The following is an 18,963-nucleotide window of genomic DNA, read 5'->3' as shown; positions in this document are numbered from 1 at the left end:
TCTGCCTCCTTCAATATCAGCAGTCTATAAATATATGATATAGAATGATTTCCCCGTGAAAATCTACTAATAACAGAATCTAATGGACCCAAAGTCCAGGGGTCCTCAACCGTAGATTTCTGACTATGATAAAAATGTCTTATTTGTAGATAAGCAAAGAAAGATCTCTTGTCCAGCTGGAAATCTCTGATTAGGGATTTGAATGTTTTTATATGATTTGTGACTGGGTCAACTACCTGGCTTACAAACGTCAACTCATTAGCAGACCATTCCTGAAAGCTGATGATTCACAACCACCCTTAAAATCAGGGTTTCCCCTAATAGGTAAATAACGAGAAAGTGAGTTTTCCACTTCTAATAATTTACAGATTTTATGCCACGTAAGAATAACATTGTAAATTGTGTATTTTAGTGAAAAGTCCCGGACCTTTATAGGATGGGCAATATGTAGCAGTGCCTTAAGAGCATATGGTGTCATGATACCCTCTTCCATATCAGAACTGGCAATAAAATTTGCCCCTGTGAACCAATCCAGGGCAATTCGAACAAGACATGCCAGGTTATAATTTGCTAAATTTGGAAAGGCGAATCCACCCAAGTCTTTTGGGTGCATTAACCTTGATAGTGAAATACGAGGTTTCTTTGGGGCCCAGAGAAAAGAAGAACAGCAAGAGTTAATTTTTTTAATATCCATCCTACGCAAAAAGGAAGGGATATTCTGTATAAAAAACAGTATTTTTGGAAGAGTTCGCATTTTTATTAGTGCTATTTTTGCTGAGAGTGACAGAGGAAGTTTGCTCCATTTCTGGATTTCTGCTAGACATTTTCTCCAGATAGGAGTAAAATTAATGTCATACCATTCCTCTGGGTTTCTTGAAAGGTTTATTCCCAAATACTTAATATACTTATCAGTTAGTTTAAAAGGATTCTGTATGTAACTGTTTCTATTCTTTATGACCCAGAGAATCTCTGACTTAGCAAGATTTATTCTGTATCCCGCAAATTTGCTGAATTCCGATAGAATATCAATGAAGATTGGGATATTTTTAGTTGAATTTCTTCATATCATCCGCATATAGTGAGAGCGTAACTTTGTGCTGTTTTATTCTTATACCTTCCAAGACCTCTCGACTCTTCACCACCAGAGGTTCAATGGCTATATCAAATAATAATGGAGAAAGAGGGCAGCCCTGTCTTGTTCCCTTATGCAGTATTATTAGGGTAGATAGAATGTTATTAATACTGAGATACGAAATTGGATTCTGATAGAGGAGTGAGATATAGTTATAGAAATGACCTGAAAAACCAAAATTACTTAGAGCCGTTAACAGATGATCCCATAGGACAGAGTCAAAGGCTTTTTCTGCATCAACCGTTAACAGCGCAAAATCTTGCTTCGGCCCTGAACCTGTCCTATGGGATGCTAATATATATTCGATTATTGTCATAGTCTTTCTGACATTTTTCTGTGCTGACCTGCCAGGAATAAATCCGGTTTGATCCGAATGAATACCGAATTTGGTCTATGTGAGTCCATTGAAATGGGATCTTTCTCCTTTTTTAAAATAAGAGTGATGTTTGAGGCGGTGAAGAACCGAGAGGGTCTAGAATGAAGCAGAAAATAATTATTGAACAATTCTGTCAACGTAGCAACTATCTCTTCCGATAAGATTTTATAAAATTCAATCGGTAATTGGTCGGGCCCGGGTGCCTTCCCTAAGACTGCTTCTTTAATTGCAATAAGCGTTTCCTCGGTAGTAATCTCTTTATTCAACATATTTAGATGTTCTGAGGAGATTTTTGGTAAGTTAATACTTTCCCAAAAAGACTTTTTCGCCTCTTGATCGACTTCTACAGGGGAGTATATTTTCTGATAGAATAATTGGAATTGCTCAACAATATCCTTCGGAGCAATATATTTTTTACCCTCTGATATAATTGTTCCTATATAATTGTTTTTCCTCTTACTTTTAGAAATATTTGAGAGCATTTTAGCAGTTTTAGGGGAAAAAACATAATTTATGTAAGAACTTACCTGATAAATTCATTTCTTTCATATTAACAAGAGTCCATGAGCTAGTGACGTATGGGATATACATTCCTACCAGGAGGGGCAAAGTTTCCCAAACCTTAAAATGCCTATAAATACACCCCTCACCACACCCACAAATCAGTTTAACGAATAGCCAAGAAGTGGGGTGATAAGAAAAAAAGTGCGAAGCATATAAAATAAGGAATTGGAATAATTGTGCTTTATACAAAAAAATCATAACCACCACAAAAAAGGGTGGGCCTCATGGACTCTTGTTAATATGAAAGAAATGAATTTATCAGGTAAGTTCTTACATAAATTATGTTTTCTTTCATGTAATTAACAAGAGTCCATGAGCTAGTGACGTATGGGATAATGACTACCCAAGATGTGGATCTTTCCACACAAGAGTCACTAGAGAGGGAGGGATAAAATAAAGACAGCCAATTCCTGCTGAAAATAATCCACACCCAAAATAAAGTTTAACAAAAAACATAAGCAGAAGATTCAAACTGAAACCGCTGCCTGAAGAACTTTTCTACCAAAAACTGCTTCAGAAGAAGAAAATACATCAAAATGGTAGAATTTAGTAAAAGTATGCAAAGAGGACCAAGTTGCTGCTTTGCAGATCTGGTCAACCGAAGCTTCATTCCTAAACGCCCAGGAAGTAGATACTGACCTAGTAGAATGAGCTGTAATTCTCTGAGGCGGAATTTTACCCGACTCAACATAGGCAAGATGAATTAAAGATTTCAACCAAGATGCCAAAGAAATGGCAGAAGCTTTCTGGCCTTTCCTAGAACCGGAAAAGATAACAAATAGACTAGAAGTCTTACGGAAAGATTTCGTAGCTTCAACATAATATTTCAAAGCTCTAACAACATCCAAAGAATGCAACGATTTCTCCTTAGAATTCTTAGGATTAGGACATAATGAAGGAACCACAATTTCTCTACTAATGTTGTTGGAATTCACAACTTTAGGTAAAAATTCAAAAGAAGTTCGCAACACCGCCTTATCCTGATGAAAAATCAGAAAAGGAGACTCACAAGAAAGAGCAGATAATTCAGAAACTCTTCTAGCAGAAGAGATGGCCAAAAGGAACAAAACTTTCCAAGAAAGTAATTTAATGTCCAATGAATGCATAGGTTCAAACGGAGGAGCTTGAAGAGCTCCCAGAACCAAATTCAAACTCCAAGGAGGAGAAATTGACTTAATGACAGGTTTTATACGAACCAAAGCTTGTACAAAACAATGAATATCAGGAAGAATAGCAATCTTTCTGTGAAAAAGAACAGAAAGAGCGGAGATTTGTCCTTTCAAAGAACTTGCGGACAAACCCTTATCTAAACCATCCTGAAGAAACTGTAAAATTCTCGGTATTCTAAAAGAATACCAAGAAAAATGATGAGAAAGACACCAAGAAATATAAGTCTTCCAGACTCTATAATATATCTCTCGAGATACAGATTTACGAGCCTGTAACATAGTATTAATCACGGAGTCAGAGAAACCTCTTTGACCAAGAATCAAGCGTTCAATCTCCATACCTTTAAATTTAAGGATTTCAGATCCGGATGGAAAAAAGGACCTTGCGACAGAAGGTCTGGTCTTAACGGAAGAGTCCATGGTTGGCAAGATGCCATCCGGACAAGATCCGCATACCAAAACCTGTGAGGCCATGCCGGAGCTATTAGCAGAACAAACGAGCATTCCCTCAGAATCTTGGAGATTACTCTTGGAAGAAGAACTAGAGGCGGAAAGATATAGGCAGGATGATACTTCCAAGGAAGTGATAATGCATCCACTGCCTCCGCCTGAGGATCCCGGGATCTGGACAGATACCTGGGAAGTTTCTTGTTTAGATGAGAGGCCATCAGATCTATCTCTGGGAGCCCCCACATTTGAACAATCTGAAGAAATACCTCTGGGTGAAGAGACCATTCGCCCGGATGCAACGTTTGGCGACTGAGATAATCCGCTTCCCAATTGTCTACACCTGGGATATGAACCGCAGAGATTAGACAGGAGCTGGATTCCGCCCAAACCAAAATTCGAGATACTTCTTTCATAGCCAGAGGACTGTGAGTCCCTCCTTGATGATTGATGTATGCCACAGTTGTGACATTGTCTGTCTGAAAACAAATGAACGATTCTCTCTTCAGAAGAGGCCAAAACTGAAGAGCTCTGAAAACTGCACGGAGTTCCAAAATATTGATCGGTAATCTCACCTCCTGAGATTCCCAAACTCCTTGTGCCGTCAGAGATCCCCACACAGCTCCCCAACCTGTGAGACTTGCATCTGTTGAAATTACAGTCCAGGTCGGAAGAACAAAAGAAGCCCCCTGAATTAAACGAAGGTGATCTGTCCACCACGTTAGAGAGTGTCGAACAATCGGTTTTAAAGATATTAATTGATATATCTTCGTGTAATCCCTGCACCATTGGTTCAGCATACAGAGCTGAAGAGGTCGCATGTGAAAACGAGCAAAGGGGATCGCGTCCGATGCAGCAGTCATAAGACCTAGAATTTCCATGCATAAGGCTACCGAAGGGAATGATTGAGACTGAAGGTTTCGACAAGCTGTAATCAATTTTAGACGTCTCTTGTCTGTTAAAGACAGAGTCATGGACACTGAATCTATCTGGAAACCCAGAAAGGTTACCCTTGTTTGAGGAATCAAAGAACTTTTTGGTAAATTGATCCTCCAACCATGATCTTGAAGAAACAACACAAGTCGATTCGTATGAGACTCTGCTAAATGTAAAGACTGAGCAAGTACCAAGATATCGTCCAAATAAGGAAATACCACAATACCCTGTTCTCTGATTACAGACAGAAGGGCACCGAGAATCTTTGTGAAAATTCTTGGAGCTGTAGCAAGGCCAAACGGTAGAGCCACAAATTGGTAATGCTTGTCTAGAAAAGAGAATCTCAGGAACTGATAATGATCTGGATGAATCGGAATATGCAGATATGCATCCTGTAAATCTATTGTGGACATATAATTCCCTTGCTGAACAAAAGGCAATATAGTCCTTACAGTTACCATCTTGAACGTTGGTATCCTTACATAACGATTCAATAATTTTAGATCCAGAACTGGTCTGAAGGAATTCTCCTTCTTTGGTACAATGAAGAGATTTGAATAAAACCCCATCCCCTGTTCCGGAACTGGAACTGGCATAATTACTCCAGCCAACTCTAGATCTGAAACACAATTCAGAAATGCTTGAGCTTTCACTGGATTTACTGGGACACGGGAAAGAAAAAATCTCTTTGCAGGAGGTCTCATCTTGAAACCAATTCTGTACCCTTCTGAAACAATGTTCTGAATCCAAAGATTGTGAACAGAATTGATCCAAATTTCTTTGAAAAAACGTAACCTGCCCCCTACCAGCTGAACTGGAATGAGGGCCGTACCTTCATGTGAACTTAGAAGCAGGCTTTGCCTTTCTAGCAGGCTTGGATTTATTCCAGACTGGAGATGGTTTCCAAACTGAAACTGCTCCTGAGGACGAAGGATCAGGCTTTTGTTCTTTGTTGAAACGAAAGGAACGAAAACGATTGTTAGCCCTGTTTTTACCTTTAGACTTTTTATCCTGTGGTAAAAAAGTTCCTTTCCCACCAGTAACAGTTGAAATAATAGAATCCAACTGAGAACCAAATAATTTGTTTCCCTGGAAAGAAATGGAAAGTAGAGTTGATTTAGAAGCCATATCAGCATTCCAAGTCTTAAGCCATAAAGCTCTTCTGGCTAAGATAGCCAGAGACATAAACCTAACATCAACTCTAATAATATCAAAAATGGCATCACAGATGAAATTATTAGCATGCTGGAGAAGAATAATAATATCATGAGAATCACGATTTGTTACTTGTTGCGCTAGAGTTTCCAACCAAAAAGTTGAAGCTGCAGCAACATCAGCCAATGATATAGCAGGTCTAAGAAGATTACCTGAACATAGATAAGCTTTTCTTAGAAAAGATTCAATTTTTCTATCTAAAGGATCCTTAAACGAGGTACCATCTGACGTAGGAATGGTAGTACGTTTAGCAAGGGTAGAAATAGCCCCATCAACTTTAGGGATTTTGTCCCAAAATTCTAACCTGTCAGGCGGAACAGGATATAATTGCTTAAAACGTTTAGAAGGAGTAAATGAATTACCCAATTTATCCCATTCCTTGGAAATTACTGCAGAAATAGCATTAGGAACAGGAAAGACTTCTGGAATAACCGCAGGAGCTTTAAAAACCTTATCCAAACGTATAGAATTAGTATCAAGAGGACTAGAATCCTCTATTTCTAAAGCAATTAGTACTTCTTTAAGTAAAGAGCGAATAAATTCCATCTTAAATAAATATGAAGATTTATCAGCATCAATCTCTGAGATAGAATCCTCTGAACCAGAAGAGTCCAAAGAATCAGAATGATGGTGTTCATTTAAAAATTAATCTGTAGAGAGAGAAGATTTAAAAGACTTTTTACGTTTACTAGAAGGAGAAATAACAGACAAAGCCTTCTTTATGGATTCAGAAACAAAATCTCTTATGTTATCAGGAACATTCTGCACCTTAGATGTTGAGGGAACTGCAACAGGCAATGGTACATCACTAAAGGAAATATTATCTGCTTTAACAAGTTTGTCATGACAATTATTACAAACAACAGCTGGAGGAATAGCTACCAAAAGTTTACAGCAGATACACTTAGCTTTGGTAGATCCAGCAGGCAGTGGTTTTCCTGTAGTATCTTCTGGCTCAGATGCAACGTGAGACATCTTGCAATATGTAAGAGAAAAAACAACATATAAAGCAAAATAGATCAAATTCCTTATAAGACAGTTTCAGGAATGGGAAAAAATGCCAAACATCAAGCTTCTAGCAACCAGAAGCAAATGAAAAATGAGACTGAAATAATGTGGAGACAAAAGCGACGCCCATATTTTTTAGCGCCAAATAAGACGCCCACATTATTTGGCGCCTAAATGCTTTTGGCGCCAAAAATGACGCCACATCCGGAACGCCGACATTTTTGGCGCAAAATAACGTCAAAAAATGACGCAACTTCCGGCGACACGTATGACGCCAGAAACGGAAAAGAATTTTTGCGGCAAAAAAGTCCGCGCCAAGAATGACGCAATAAAATGAAGCATTTTCAGCCCCCGCGAGCCTAACAGCCCACAGGGAAAAAAGTCAAATTTTTGAGGTAAGAAAAATATGATAATTCAATGCATAATCCCAAATATGAAACTGACTGTCTGGAAATAAGGAAAGTTGAACATTCTGAGTCAAGGCAAATAAATGTTTGAATACATATATTTAGAACTTTATAAATAAAGTGCCCAACCATAGCTTAGAGTGTCACAGAAAATAAGACTTACTTACCCCAGGACACTCATCTACATGTTTGTAGAAAGCCAAACCAGTACTGAAACGAGAATCAGTAGAGGAAATGGTAAATATAAGAGTATATCGTCGATCTGAAAAGGGAGGTAAGAGATGAATCTCTACGACCGATAACAGAGAACCTTATGAAATAGACCCCGTAGAAGGAGATCACTGCATTCAATAGGCAATACTCTCTTCACATCCCTCTGACATTCACTGCACGCTGAGAGGAAAACCGGGCTCCAACTTGCTGCGGAGCGCATATCAACGTAGAATCTAGCACAAACTTACTTCACCACCTCCCTTGGAGGCAAAGTTTGTAAAACTGATTTGTGGGTGTGGTGAGGGGTGTATTTATAGGCATTTTAAGGTTTGGGAAACTTTGCCCCTCCTGGTAGGAATGTATATCCCATACGTCACTAGCTCATGGACTCTTGTTAATTACATGAAAGAAAGTACCAAATATGGCTTTGTTTTTCATATCTTCCTGTATCTGATTTTTAGTTAAGAAAATCTCTCTCTCAGTCTTAGCCCTTTGATAGCAGTCCCAATTATCCCTATTAGGACTATCAATATATTTTATAAATTTATTTTTAAGATGATTGGTCAATTGAATTTCCCTCGCTCTCATCTTCCTTTTCCTTTTGACCATATACACCTTAATTTCCCCCCTTAGACAGGCCTTTGCGGCCTCCCAAAATATTTCTGTTTTAGGAATATATTCCTTATTCTGGTGTACATAGTCCCTCCATTTCTGAGTCAGCCAATTTCTGAAAGGGATGTTAGAGTATAAAAAGTTAGGATAGAAAAATTTAGCCGCAAGACCGTCCCCCTTGCTCCTCAGCTGGATAGACAGAGATATGATAGCATGATCAGATAGAATTATATTCATGATGTCTGTTTTTATCTCTAATTGCAGAAATCTTTGAGACACCAGAAACATATCTATTCTTGAAAAGGTATGATGCGTTTTCGATTCACATGTAAATAATTTCTCATCCGGGTGTTGGGTTCTCCATATATCCCTTAATTTAAGACCTTTTGAAAAGGAAGTCAATATTTTAGCTTCCTTTCTTGATCTATACGAACCCCTAGTTCTCAGTCTATCCAGCTGAGGGACAAAGACGCTATTGAAGTCCCCCCCTATAATCAATTGAGAGTCTATAGAGTTAACTAATTTTGCATATAGCCCGTCCCAGAAACGTGGCTGAAATTCATTCGGGGCATAGAGATTACATAACGTATACTGACACTCGTTAATCTCTAATTCCAAAATTGGATTTCTCCCCTCCACATCTTTCTCTTGAGAAATTAACTTAAAATCTAGATTTTTTATTAAAAATACAAGCAACTCCTCTCTTTTTTTTAACTGCTGGTACCGCGATCACCTCCCCAATCCAACTTATTTTTAATTTTTCTGCCTCCTGCAGGCTAAAATGAGTTTCCTGCAGGAAGACTATATCTGGTTTATAACTTTTCAAATGGTGGATGATCTTCCTCCTCTTAGCATTCCAGGACAATAAACTAATTGATTTTTTCATCTATGATAGATTTAAACTTAATTTTCTGATAGAAACAATATCTTAACAGAAGCGGAGCGGTTGCCCCAGGAGGAGGAGAGAGCACACATAGAAAAAAAAAAAAAACAAGAAAAAAAAACAAGAAAAGGAAAGAGAAAGAAGAAAAGAAACCAACAGAGTCAGACACTCTAACATGTCGGTACAATACAGTCAGATCAAACAATGAATCCGATAATTGACAGACTTGAATATACATTATTCTACTATATCTTTTTTATTTTCCAAGAATTGTCTGACCTCCCCTACTGTGTTCAATATGTTTACATTGTTGTCTAAAAATGTTTTTAATCTTAGCAGGGTAAATCATGGTCGCTTGATAGCCTGCATTTATTAACTTTGAACACCATGGGGCCATATTTCTCCTCCTGCTCGCTGTTTCAGCAGAGAAATCAGAGAATAATAGAATGTGATCTTTATTTACCTCTACAGTAGCTTTCTTTCTATAATATTCTAGAATTCTCTGCTTGTCCTGAAAGTTCAATAATTTTACTAAAACTGGTCTTTTAGCTTTTGTAGGATTCTCTTTATTTTGGTATGTGCCCAGTCTTTGGACCCTATCCACCATAATCTCCGTGCTAGTTGGAGGCATATCAATTGGAATTGAGAGCAATCTTCAATGACCTATCAGCGTGGCCTCAATTATCTTTAGTACGGTTTATCTGATTTTAGTCGGACATCACCACCTCAGTGGCTTACATCAATCACCAGGGAGGAACTCCGAGTTCCTTAGCCATGAAGGAGGTGACTCGCATTCTGCAGTGGGCGGAAGCTCACAATTGTCTCCCATCTGCCTTCCACATTCCAGGAGTGGACAATTGGAAAGCGGATGAGCAGACAGAATTTTAAACCCCGGGAGTGGGCTTTCTATCTGGAAGTGTTCTTCAGAATAACCGGTTCAAGGTCAAGAGATCCTCAGGCCGCCCTGATAGATGCTCTGGCGGTCCCTTGGGATTTCGGGCTAGTATACCTGTTTCCTCTCCTTCCACGAGTCATTGCTCGTATCAAGCAGGAGAGAGCGTCTGTGATTCTAATAGCTCCTGTCTGGCTCGCAGGATCTGGTTTGTGGATCTGGTGAAGAAGTTATCTCTTCCACCTTGGAGGTTACCTCTGAGGAAGGACCTTCTAATTCAGGGTCCATTCCTCCATCCAAATCTAGATTCTCTGAAGCTGACTGCTTGGAGATTGAACGCCTAGTACTGTCTAGACGCGTTTTTTTGGAGGCAGTCATTGATTCTATGCTTCAGACTCGTAAACCTGTTTCTCGTAGGATTTTCCATAAGATATGGAGTTAAACATAAAGAAACTACAATACAAAATCACCATCATAATAAAATTAAATAAAGACTTCCTGCCTGTATTGACCATACAGAATTTAACAAAGAGCTTAGATGCCACCAAATCAGCGACGCTAGCAGTGCCCCTTAGAGAGGCAAAGATTAGAATGTTGCATAAAGATTATATTACACCTCATAGGTTGTCAAGGTGGAAACCACAACATCCTGACAAATGTGTTAAGTGCAGCAGTGAGTCCCCCTCGTTCCAACACTACTTTTTCTCATGCCTGTTAATTAGACGGTTCTGGGGACAATACCAATATTGGATACAATCTACATTCAATATAGAAACTGAGGTGGACTTAATCAAAATATACCTATTTCAATGGGAAGACACACAAACACCATAAGCCACTTACTCTGTGTACACTGTTAGCGAGACATTGCATTCTTGACAGGTGGATCTCTAGACAACCACCAACTATAGCCCAATTTAAGCTTCGCTTAATGTAACATCTTTTCGTAGAGCAACATGACGTCAAGTTAAACACAAAGTACAGGCTTCAACCTTTCTTAAAAAAAATGGCAAAACACTACAACCAGCCTTGCAATAACGCATTCTTAGGCCTTTTGCACAACTTGAGGCGATGCTCTTGGCGACCTTGCATGGGGAGTGGCAGGTTCTGACTGAACCAGTGATGAACCAACCTAGAGTGAATTTGTCTGAGGAAATGCTGTTCTAACACATCTTAGTCTCTAACCCGTGTGGTCCTCTAGGTCAAGGAGGCAGGGAGAAACCCTCCCCCCCCACTTTCACTGGTTAGGATGTTATTTGTTAAGTGTTGATGGTTAATAAATGTTGATATAAGTTGTTATAATAAAGGAAAAAAGAGGGCTGGAAGTGATCACACATGACTGAGCTACGTTTATTGCATTCTTGTTACATATATGTACAGAAAATTCAACAACTTTGTCAGGAAAGGTGTTTCAGACTCTAATAACTGGCACTGTAATATGTATAGTAACATTATTATTTTTTATGCTAATTTTATGCACACTTTGATGGTCTGCGCACCGATCTTTGTTGACTTATGCTGACTCTGTACATTTGGATTGTAAAGAAATAAAGTGCCAGTGGGGACACAAGAGTCACCAGGGCACTAGTAAGAGGCGCCTAGACTATAGTAGCGAAAAATATAAATAAAATCAGATAAATAATAATATTAAGCTTGGGATAAATAATCCCTTCAAGAAAGTGGTAAATGTTGGGGGGATAAGTCTATCAACAACAAATAATAATAAAACAAATTCGAACTTCTAATAATTGTGATTAGTATATAAGACTACTAAATACCCAAATAAATAAAATATTTTTTGAAGATAAAATAATAATGTTAATGGTATAAAATAACACAAAAACAAATAATATAAATATATAAAAAATGAATAAAAGTCCAAACAGAAAGGAGACTTATCGAGTCCAGCAGAGTCCAATGATAAGGGCCCAGATGATGCGAGGGTGGGCAAAAATCCAGAGAAAAGATGAAATATAGGCTGCTCCTCCAGAGTTTTATGCCAGGAACACAGATGGAAAATCTAGAAGGAATTAGATAGAGGGCGCCACATGGTGCAGATCAATGAGATAATGACAAACACAGAATGATCACAAGAATCCTACTCACAATTGGAAGCGCACAATAAAGTGCAGAAATGGCAGTCTGGAACTACACTTCGTCCGGTCGACCACAGTGGATGGAGCACACAGATGGAGATCCTCGTCTCACCAGGGACGAGGATCTCAGGCTATACTGTTTTCATCAGGCTATACAAACATTCTCAGGGCTGCCATATTTAAACTAGTTGATAACCAATTGGTTATCAACTAGTTTAAATATGGCAGCCCTGAGAATGTTTGTATAGCCTGATGAAACAGTGTGTACCACTGAGAAACGCGTTGCTGTTTTTATTGTTATTAAACCTTTTAATATATTTTAAATTCTCCGGTTGCTGCCTCATCATTTTTCTCTCCCTGGGCTGAGCCTGGTGAACTTCCTTTGGCCTCCATTACCCGAATTCCGTTGGATCTCTGGCCACTAGGATCTGGCTGGATATCTGCTGTTCAGCTCCACTTGTACCCCCTTTTTGGACATCCCTGGACTCTCCCTGGTGAGACGAGGATCTCCATCTGTGTGCTCCATCCACTGTGGTCGACTGGACGACGTGTAGTTCCGGACTGCCATTTCTGCACTTTATTGTGCGCTTCCAATTGTGAGTAGGATTCTTGTGATCATTCTGTGTTTGTCATTATCTCATTGATCTGCACCATGTGGCGCCCTCTATCTAATTCCTTCTACATTTGGATTGTCATGTGATTGCTTCATCTCTGCCAATAAAAATGAATTAAAAAAAAAAAAAGATATGGCGTTAATTACTTTTTTGGTTTGAAGCTAAAAATTTTTTTTGGAGTCGGGTATCTTTTAAGATACGTTAAAAAGATGCCAGTTAATGCCATGCTGCTCTTACTTGACCGATATCCCCAGATGGGGATATTACTAAAATTCCTAGACCCATCTAAAAGGGCAATAGTAGTGCCAGCTGGTCACCAATAAACGTTGCCCCTCTCTCTGATGACAGTATCAGGATACCTGCCAAGGGAAAGGAATAGTAACATAAATGGACTTCACAGAAGTCACAGCAACTCCCAGTCTGTCAGCTTCATCACCCTCTGACAGCCACCATTACTCTTACTAAAGTGATTGACATGGACACAGCATAGCCCCTAATCCTTGCTTGCAGGGAAAAAGAAAATTTATGCTTACCTGATAAATGTATTTCTTTTTTGACACGATGAGTCCACAGATCATCTTAATTACTAATGGGATATTCACCTCCTGGTCAGCAGGAGGAGGCAAAGAGCACCACAGCAGAGCTGTTAAATAGCTCCTCCCTTCCCTCCCACTCCAGTCATTCGACCGAAGTTAGGAAGAGAAAGGAAAAGCCAAGGTCCAGAGGTGTCTGAAGTTTACATAACCCACAACCTGTCTAAAAGAACAGGGCGGGACGTGGACTCATCGTGTCATCAAAGATATAAATTTATCAGGTAAGCATAAGTTTTCTTTTCTTTTTTAAGACACAATGAGTCCACGGATCATCTTACGTACTAATGGGATTCAATACCCAAGCTAGAGTACACAGATGATACGGGAGGGACAAGACAGGGAACCTAAACGGAAGGCACCACAGTTTGAATAACCTTTCTCCCAAAAACGACCTCAGCCGAAGCAAAAGTGACAAATTTATAGAACTTTGAAAAAGTGTGAAGAGAGGACCAAATTGCAGCCTAGCAAATCTGTTCCACAGAAGCTTCATTTTTTTTTAACGCCCATGAGGAAGCAACAGCCCTAAAAACTAAAGCTCAGAGTGTTGCTGGGAAACAATTGTAACATATTGCAGTGAGTTGTATCTAGCAGTCTAGAGCGCATGTCTGTGGGTCTGGCTCTGACGTCAGAGAAACTAAAGCCTTTTTGCGCTGACCCCTCTGTTCCTTCCGATAACGGAAGCATAGTACAGTGGCGTGCAACAACCTTGGCGCCACACCAAAACTCCACCCATCATGGGCGTTACCAAAAGCCATCTCCCGGTCGCCATTAATGTTTAACAAGTGAAGGCCCCGGGAGAACAACAACAGACCGCCCAAACCTCTAAGCATGTAACTGTCAGTCAGACCCACAGTCCAAACGTGAAAGCATCACACTGGACTCGCAATCACTAGCCAATATAAAAATGTAAAGTGCTGAGCCGCAGCCAGTCCCAGACATACAGCCTAAACAAGGAACAACCACACATGGAGCCTGCAGTATTAGCCCACAGCAACATGCAATATATTAGGTCGCTGTCAGTCCCAGACACACCGGACAAACATGGAACCACCCCACAGTGAGCCCGCAGCACTAGCTCACATCAACATTTTAAGTATTGAGTAGCTGTTAGCTTCACACTGAGCTTGTAGTAATATCTATATCAATCTGCAATGTCCCGGTCGGCTATTAATCAACCGCCGGGAGGAGAGCTAATGTATCACATACAGCCCCATGTGTTCAACTGTCCAAGGAATCTCCTAAAACGCCTAGGAGAAATAAACTCTGTAACCCTTAATAAAGAGTCAAATTTAATGAGGTCTAAATAAAAAATACAGCGTCTAACCGTCTTCTGAGTTTACTTCTACTCCCCAGAAAGAAAGTCAGCACTTACCTCATTTTCTGCCTGACAGCAAGGCAGTTCCAGGTTTAAGAGGTCCTCTAACTCCTATAGACCTGTAATATAACGAAAGTTTTGAGTAAATATCCCTCAGATTTTCTTGGTAAGGGCAGCATTAGTATGGGAGGCGCAGTGAGAATTATGTCCCACAAATTCCCATTGCTCTAAAGCCACCAAAAGCTCTACTGAAGAGACTGATATGGACTACGGCTACACCCTAGAACAAAGCAGCACTCTCTGGCACTACTTTAAAAATAACACCTCACTTTACCTCTTCCTATCACTAACGTAGGCAAAGAGAATGACTGGAGTGGGAGGGAAGGGAGGAGCTATTTAACAGCTCTGCTGTGGTGCTCTTTGCCTCATCCTGCTGACCAGTAATTAAGATGATCCATGGACTCATTGTGTCTTAAAAAAGAAATTATCCTTAAAAGGATTACATTTCTACAGGCACCATCTTCGCACAACCTCCATTGACAGAGGCAAAGAGAATGACTGGGATTATGGGTAAGGGAAGTTACACTTAACAGCTTTGCTGAGGTGCTCTTTGTCTCCTCCTGCTGGCCAGGAGTTGAATATCCCACTAATAATTGGAATTACGTTGTGGACTCTCCATGTCATAGGAAAGAAATTATATTTTTTCCACTGACCACACAAAGGCTAAAGTTTGGAACCCCGGCATTGAACTTGCTGCAAAATGAATGATTAATATTATTGCAGAAAGTCCTATCCATCCCTGACCACAGCAGAGCAAAGGTGGTTTCCCTGGACTGTGAGATAATACAAACTAACAGATGTTTATAAAACAATATTGTGTCATACAGTGCTTAAACGCCGATACATAATAAGCACAAAAACATACAATTATTGTCCCTGTTTGCACAATACTAATATGTATATTGTATTTAAGAGCCTCCTATAGTGTGATGGCAATAACTTTACTTAGATATATCCCTAAATGTGTACCCACACTTACCCTACCACCCTCTCCTTGTTTAAAGGGACACTAAACCCAATTTTTTTCTTTCATGATTCAGATAGAGCAGCAATTTTAAGCAACTTTCTAATTTACTCCTATTATCATTTTTCTTCGTTCTCTTGCTATCTTTATTTAAAAAGCAGGAATGTGATGCATAGGAGCCGGCCCATTTTGTGTTGAGAACCTGGGTTATGCGCTTGCTTATTGGTGGGTAAATCTAAGACTCCAATAAGCAAGCGCTATCCATGGTGCTGAACCTAAAATCGGCTGGCTGCTAAGATTTACATTCCTGCTTTTAAAATAAAGATAGCAGGAGAACGAAGAAAAATTTATAATAGGAGTAAATTAGAAAGTTGTTTAAAATTTCATGCTCTATCTGAATCATAAAAATTTGGGTTTAATGTTTTTTCCACTTGATAATGTCTGTGACATAAGTCATCTCGCTGCTTTATTTATGAATAATAAAAATGTGTATTTAAAAGGTCCAAGGTGTAGAATAGGAGAGTCCTAAAACTGCGATAAGGTGCTGAAAAAGTGTTTTCTAATGGATGAGAAACTTTAGTACAACTGTCCCCATATAGAGTATAGTGGCACCACTGTTCTAGAAATGCGTTAGAACTGCTTGTGATAAATGGTTCTCATGCAGTTTTCTAATGCATCGGAATGAGTTTGACTATAAAAATTTCACAATGCACTTCGTACAGCCCATTCTGATTGATTGGTATGGCACTGCTTGTCTGGGGATTAATACTAACATTACAAACACACTTTTATCTACAGCCAATAAGAGTTGTCATTCCCTGACCTGAATCTCCCAGCTGGCTGTGCTGCGCAGTTTTCCGTAACTTTACTTGCACTTGGCAGGAGTTTACGACAATGTTGTCACTTGGGCTCAGGTTCCTGGTGGTGGTGATTCCAGGAACGCAGTAACCTCTCATCAGCAGGTAGTTGGTGTGGGAAGCTTGCCGGGCATTCACTTCCAGTTTATATTTATTGCTCACAGCTTCATCCCCGTCATCGTATTCTTCATCCTCAAGACTTTCCTTCCCAAGGCTGGAAAACCAAACAAAAAGGTGATTCATTTTATTTTTATATATCCCAGAACTATATGGAGATATTAAATGGGCATTATATGTCACCAATTAAATATCACACTATAAAAGATCTTGTTACAAAAGAAATGTTTTAAAATGTTTTAGCGCTCATTTTATTAGCAAACTTTACATTGTTTTGCAAATCAATGGCAGTTCAGGGATACACGCTTTAAAAGCCTGGTGGAATTCATGTTCCTGGCCTCTATGTCAGAGCATATTAACATCTGTCTCAGCAAAAAAAATCACTGTCACAGGGTCAGTTATATGTCACCAGGCTTAAGTGGAACAAGCACATTTTTCAGCAGTATTTTACAGCACAACCTGACTTACCCATCTAGAAATCGTACACACAACACATCACAGGAGGTTGCACCAGTGATCTATACAAGACAGTGCCCTGAGTACTATTATTTTTGCTTTACTGTGTATTTGTGTAATATAGAGGTTGTTCATTACATTGTATTAATCTTATTTTGTAACTATTATTATCGGTTATTTGTAGAGCGCCAACAGATTCAGCAGCGCTATAAACATAGGCGGTATACAAGTTAACATTTATAGGGATCAAATGGTTAGAGGGCCTGCCGAGAGTCGCACTGTTACAGTCAGCTCTTATGAAGGTGACCTACAAATAGCTGGACTCTTAGGCTTACATGCAAAGGGGGTTCAAGGGGATTACAAAGGAGGAGAGGAACTGGTATTAGGAAAGCTTGAAACTTTCAAAACTAGGGGAGAGTCTTGTGGAGCGAGGCAGAGAGTTCAACAAGATGGGAGCCAGTCTGGAGAAGTCCTGTAAACGGGAATGTGAGGAGGTAACAAGTGAGGAGGAGAGTAGGAGGTCATGAGCAGAGCGAAGGGGACGGGAGGGAGAGTATCTGGAAACAAGGTCTGCAATATAGGAGGGAGCAGTGCAGTTGAGTTAGAATTTTGTGTTTAATAGTTGAGGCAAGAGAAAGACAGTAAACGGATTGGAACAGAGGTGCAGCAGATGAAGAGTGACGTGTAAGGAAGATGAACCTGGCACAGGCATTTGTTATAAGCATAAATACTATTTCTCCTTTAAAAACTATGTAAGAACGAATCAGACTGTGATCCCCTGTATATGCAGTAGCCTGTCACGTGAGCTTGTTCCCTCAGACACCTGAGATATGTTGGTAAAGTTGAACACATGCAGCGGAAGGTCTTTACCGTTTCATTACTTCACTGTCCACAAAGCGGCTATCCACCACCACTATCTGCTCAGGGATCCTCACATGAACTGAAATCATTCCCATAAAAAGTAGGGAGAGAATGGTAATACAACAGCCCCCTGGTCCATCCAGAGGGAACAACACACGGCCTTCATCAGCGTCTCTAGAAGTATCACCAAAACCGAACATGTCAGGCTCATCAGCGTCTCCGCAAGCCTTAAGCGTTTCTAGGAAATGGAAGGATTCGCTGCAGATTGTGGACGGAAAGCGCCAGGTAAAAACCCTGCAGAGTAAGTAAGACAAGTTTAATATATGCATCGAATGTGCAACAGCAATGTGTTAGGCTTGAGGGTACTGAAAAAGTCTCTTACTTGTAGTAGATTTGCGATAGCTGGTAGGACATTGGGACAAATGGCAGTGCACGGCTTTTTTTCGGACCCAACAGATGATTTACTCTCCGACGATTAACCAGTCGGTTCCTCTGAAACTGCAGGAAAGCCTTGACAAGGATGTCATCTTTATATTCTCTATACATGCGAAATGTCTAAAAATGGTTAATTAAAAAAAAAAGAAGTGGTTAATCACATGAAAAACAAACAAAAACTACAGAATCCGGTATTGCAGAAATCTCACGGGAACTTCCACAGATTATCACAGAAGCAAAAGATATCAGACCAAAGCAAAAAGTAACGTGTAGCAGCTAATTCATTCAATGTGTATACAAATTCCTCTCTTTATCTAACTAGATTACGAGTTGTGCGTTATGAGTGAAAAAGCAGCGTTATGGCTCTTTTTCACTACCGCTGGTATTACAAGTCTTGTTGGTATTCGTGTACCGTACACCTTTTTGGCCGTAACGCAACGTAACTACCCCGCCTTTCAAAAAGTCCTTTTTCAATGGGACTTCCACAGCGCCGGTATTACGAGTTTGCCTGTCCAGCCAAAAAGTGAGCGGTACAGACTATAACTACAAGATCTGTACCGCCACCTGAAAGTCAGTAGTTATGAGTTTTACGTTACAAAGCTGTAGCATAAAACTCTAAACTAACACTCAAAAAACTCCCTATTAACCCCTAAACTGAGGCCCACCCGCATCGCAAACACTAAAATATAATTATTAACCCCTAATCTGCTGCTCCGGACATCGCTGCCACTATAACAAACA

The 18,963-nt window shown here is 39.8% G+C and overlaps 1 protein-coding gene across 4 annotated transcripts in view; it reads right to left on the bottom strand.

Moving 5' to 3' along the window:
* GTF3C1 (general transcription factor IIIC subunit 1) overlaps nucleotides 1–18,963 on the bottom strand; it is a 274,627-nt gene that overhangs the window by 31,005 nt on the left and 224,659 nt on the right. For all 4 annotated transcript variants that reach the window (XM_053694472.1, XM_053694474.1, XM_053694475.1 and 1 more), the window contains exons 31-33: nucleotides 18,170–18,342; nucleotides 17,797–18,081; nucleotides 16,320–16,567 (exon numbers count right to left, since the gene is read on the bottom strand). In XM_053694472.1, coding sequence (XP_053550447.1) covers nucleotides 16,320–16,567; nucleotides 17,797–18,081; nucleotides 18,170–18,342 — 706 coding nt within the window. The remainder of the gene's footprint in view (nucleotides 1–16,319; nucleotides 16,568–17,796; nucleotides 18,082–18,169; nucleotides 18,343–18,963) is intronic.

This window comes from Bombina bombina, chromosome 11 (genome assembly GCF_027579735.1).
Source record: "Bombina bombina isolate aBomBom1 chromosome 11, aBomBom1.pri, whole genome shotgun sequence".
Taxonomy (NCBI): domain Eukaryota; kingdom Metazoa; phylum Chordata; class Amphibia; order Anura; family Bombinatoridae; genus Bombina; species Bombina bombina.
This window is presented reverse-complemented; position numbering and strand designations above follow the sequence as displayed.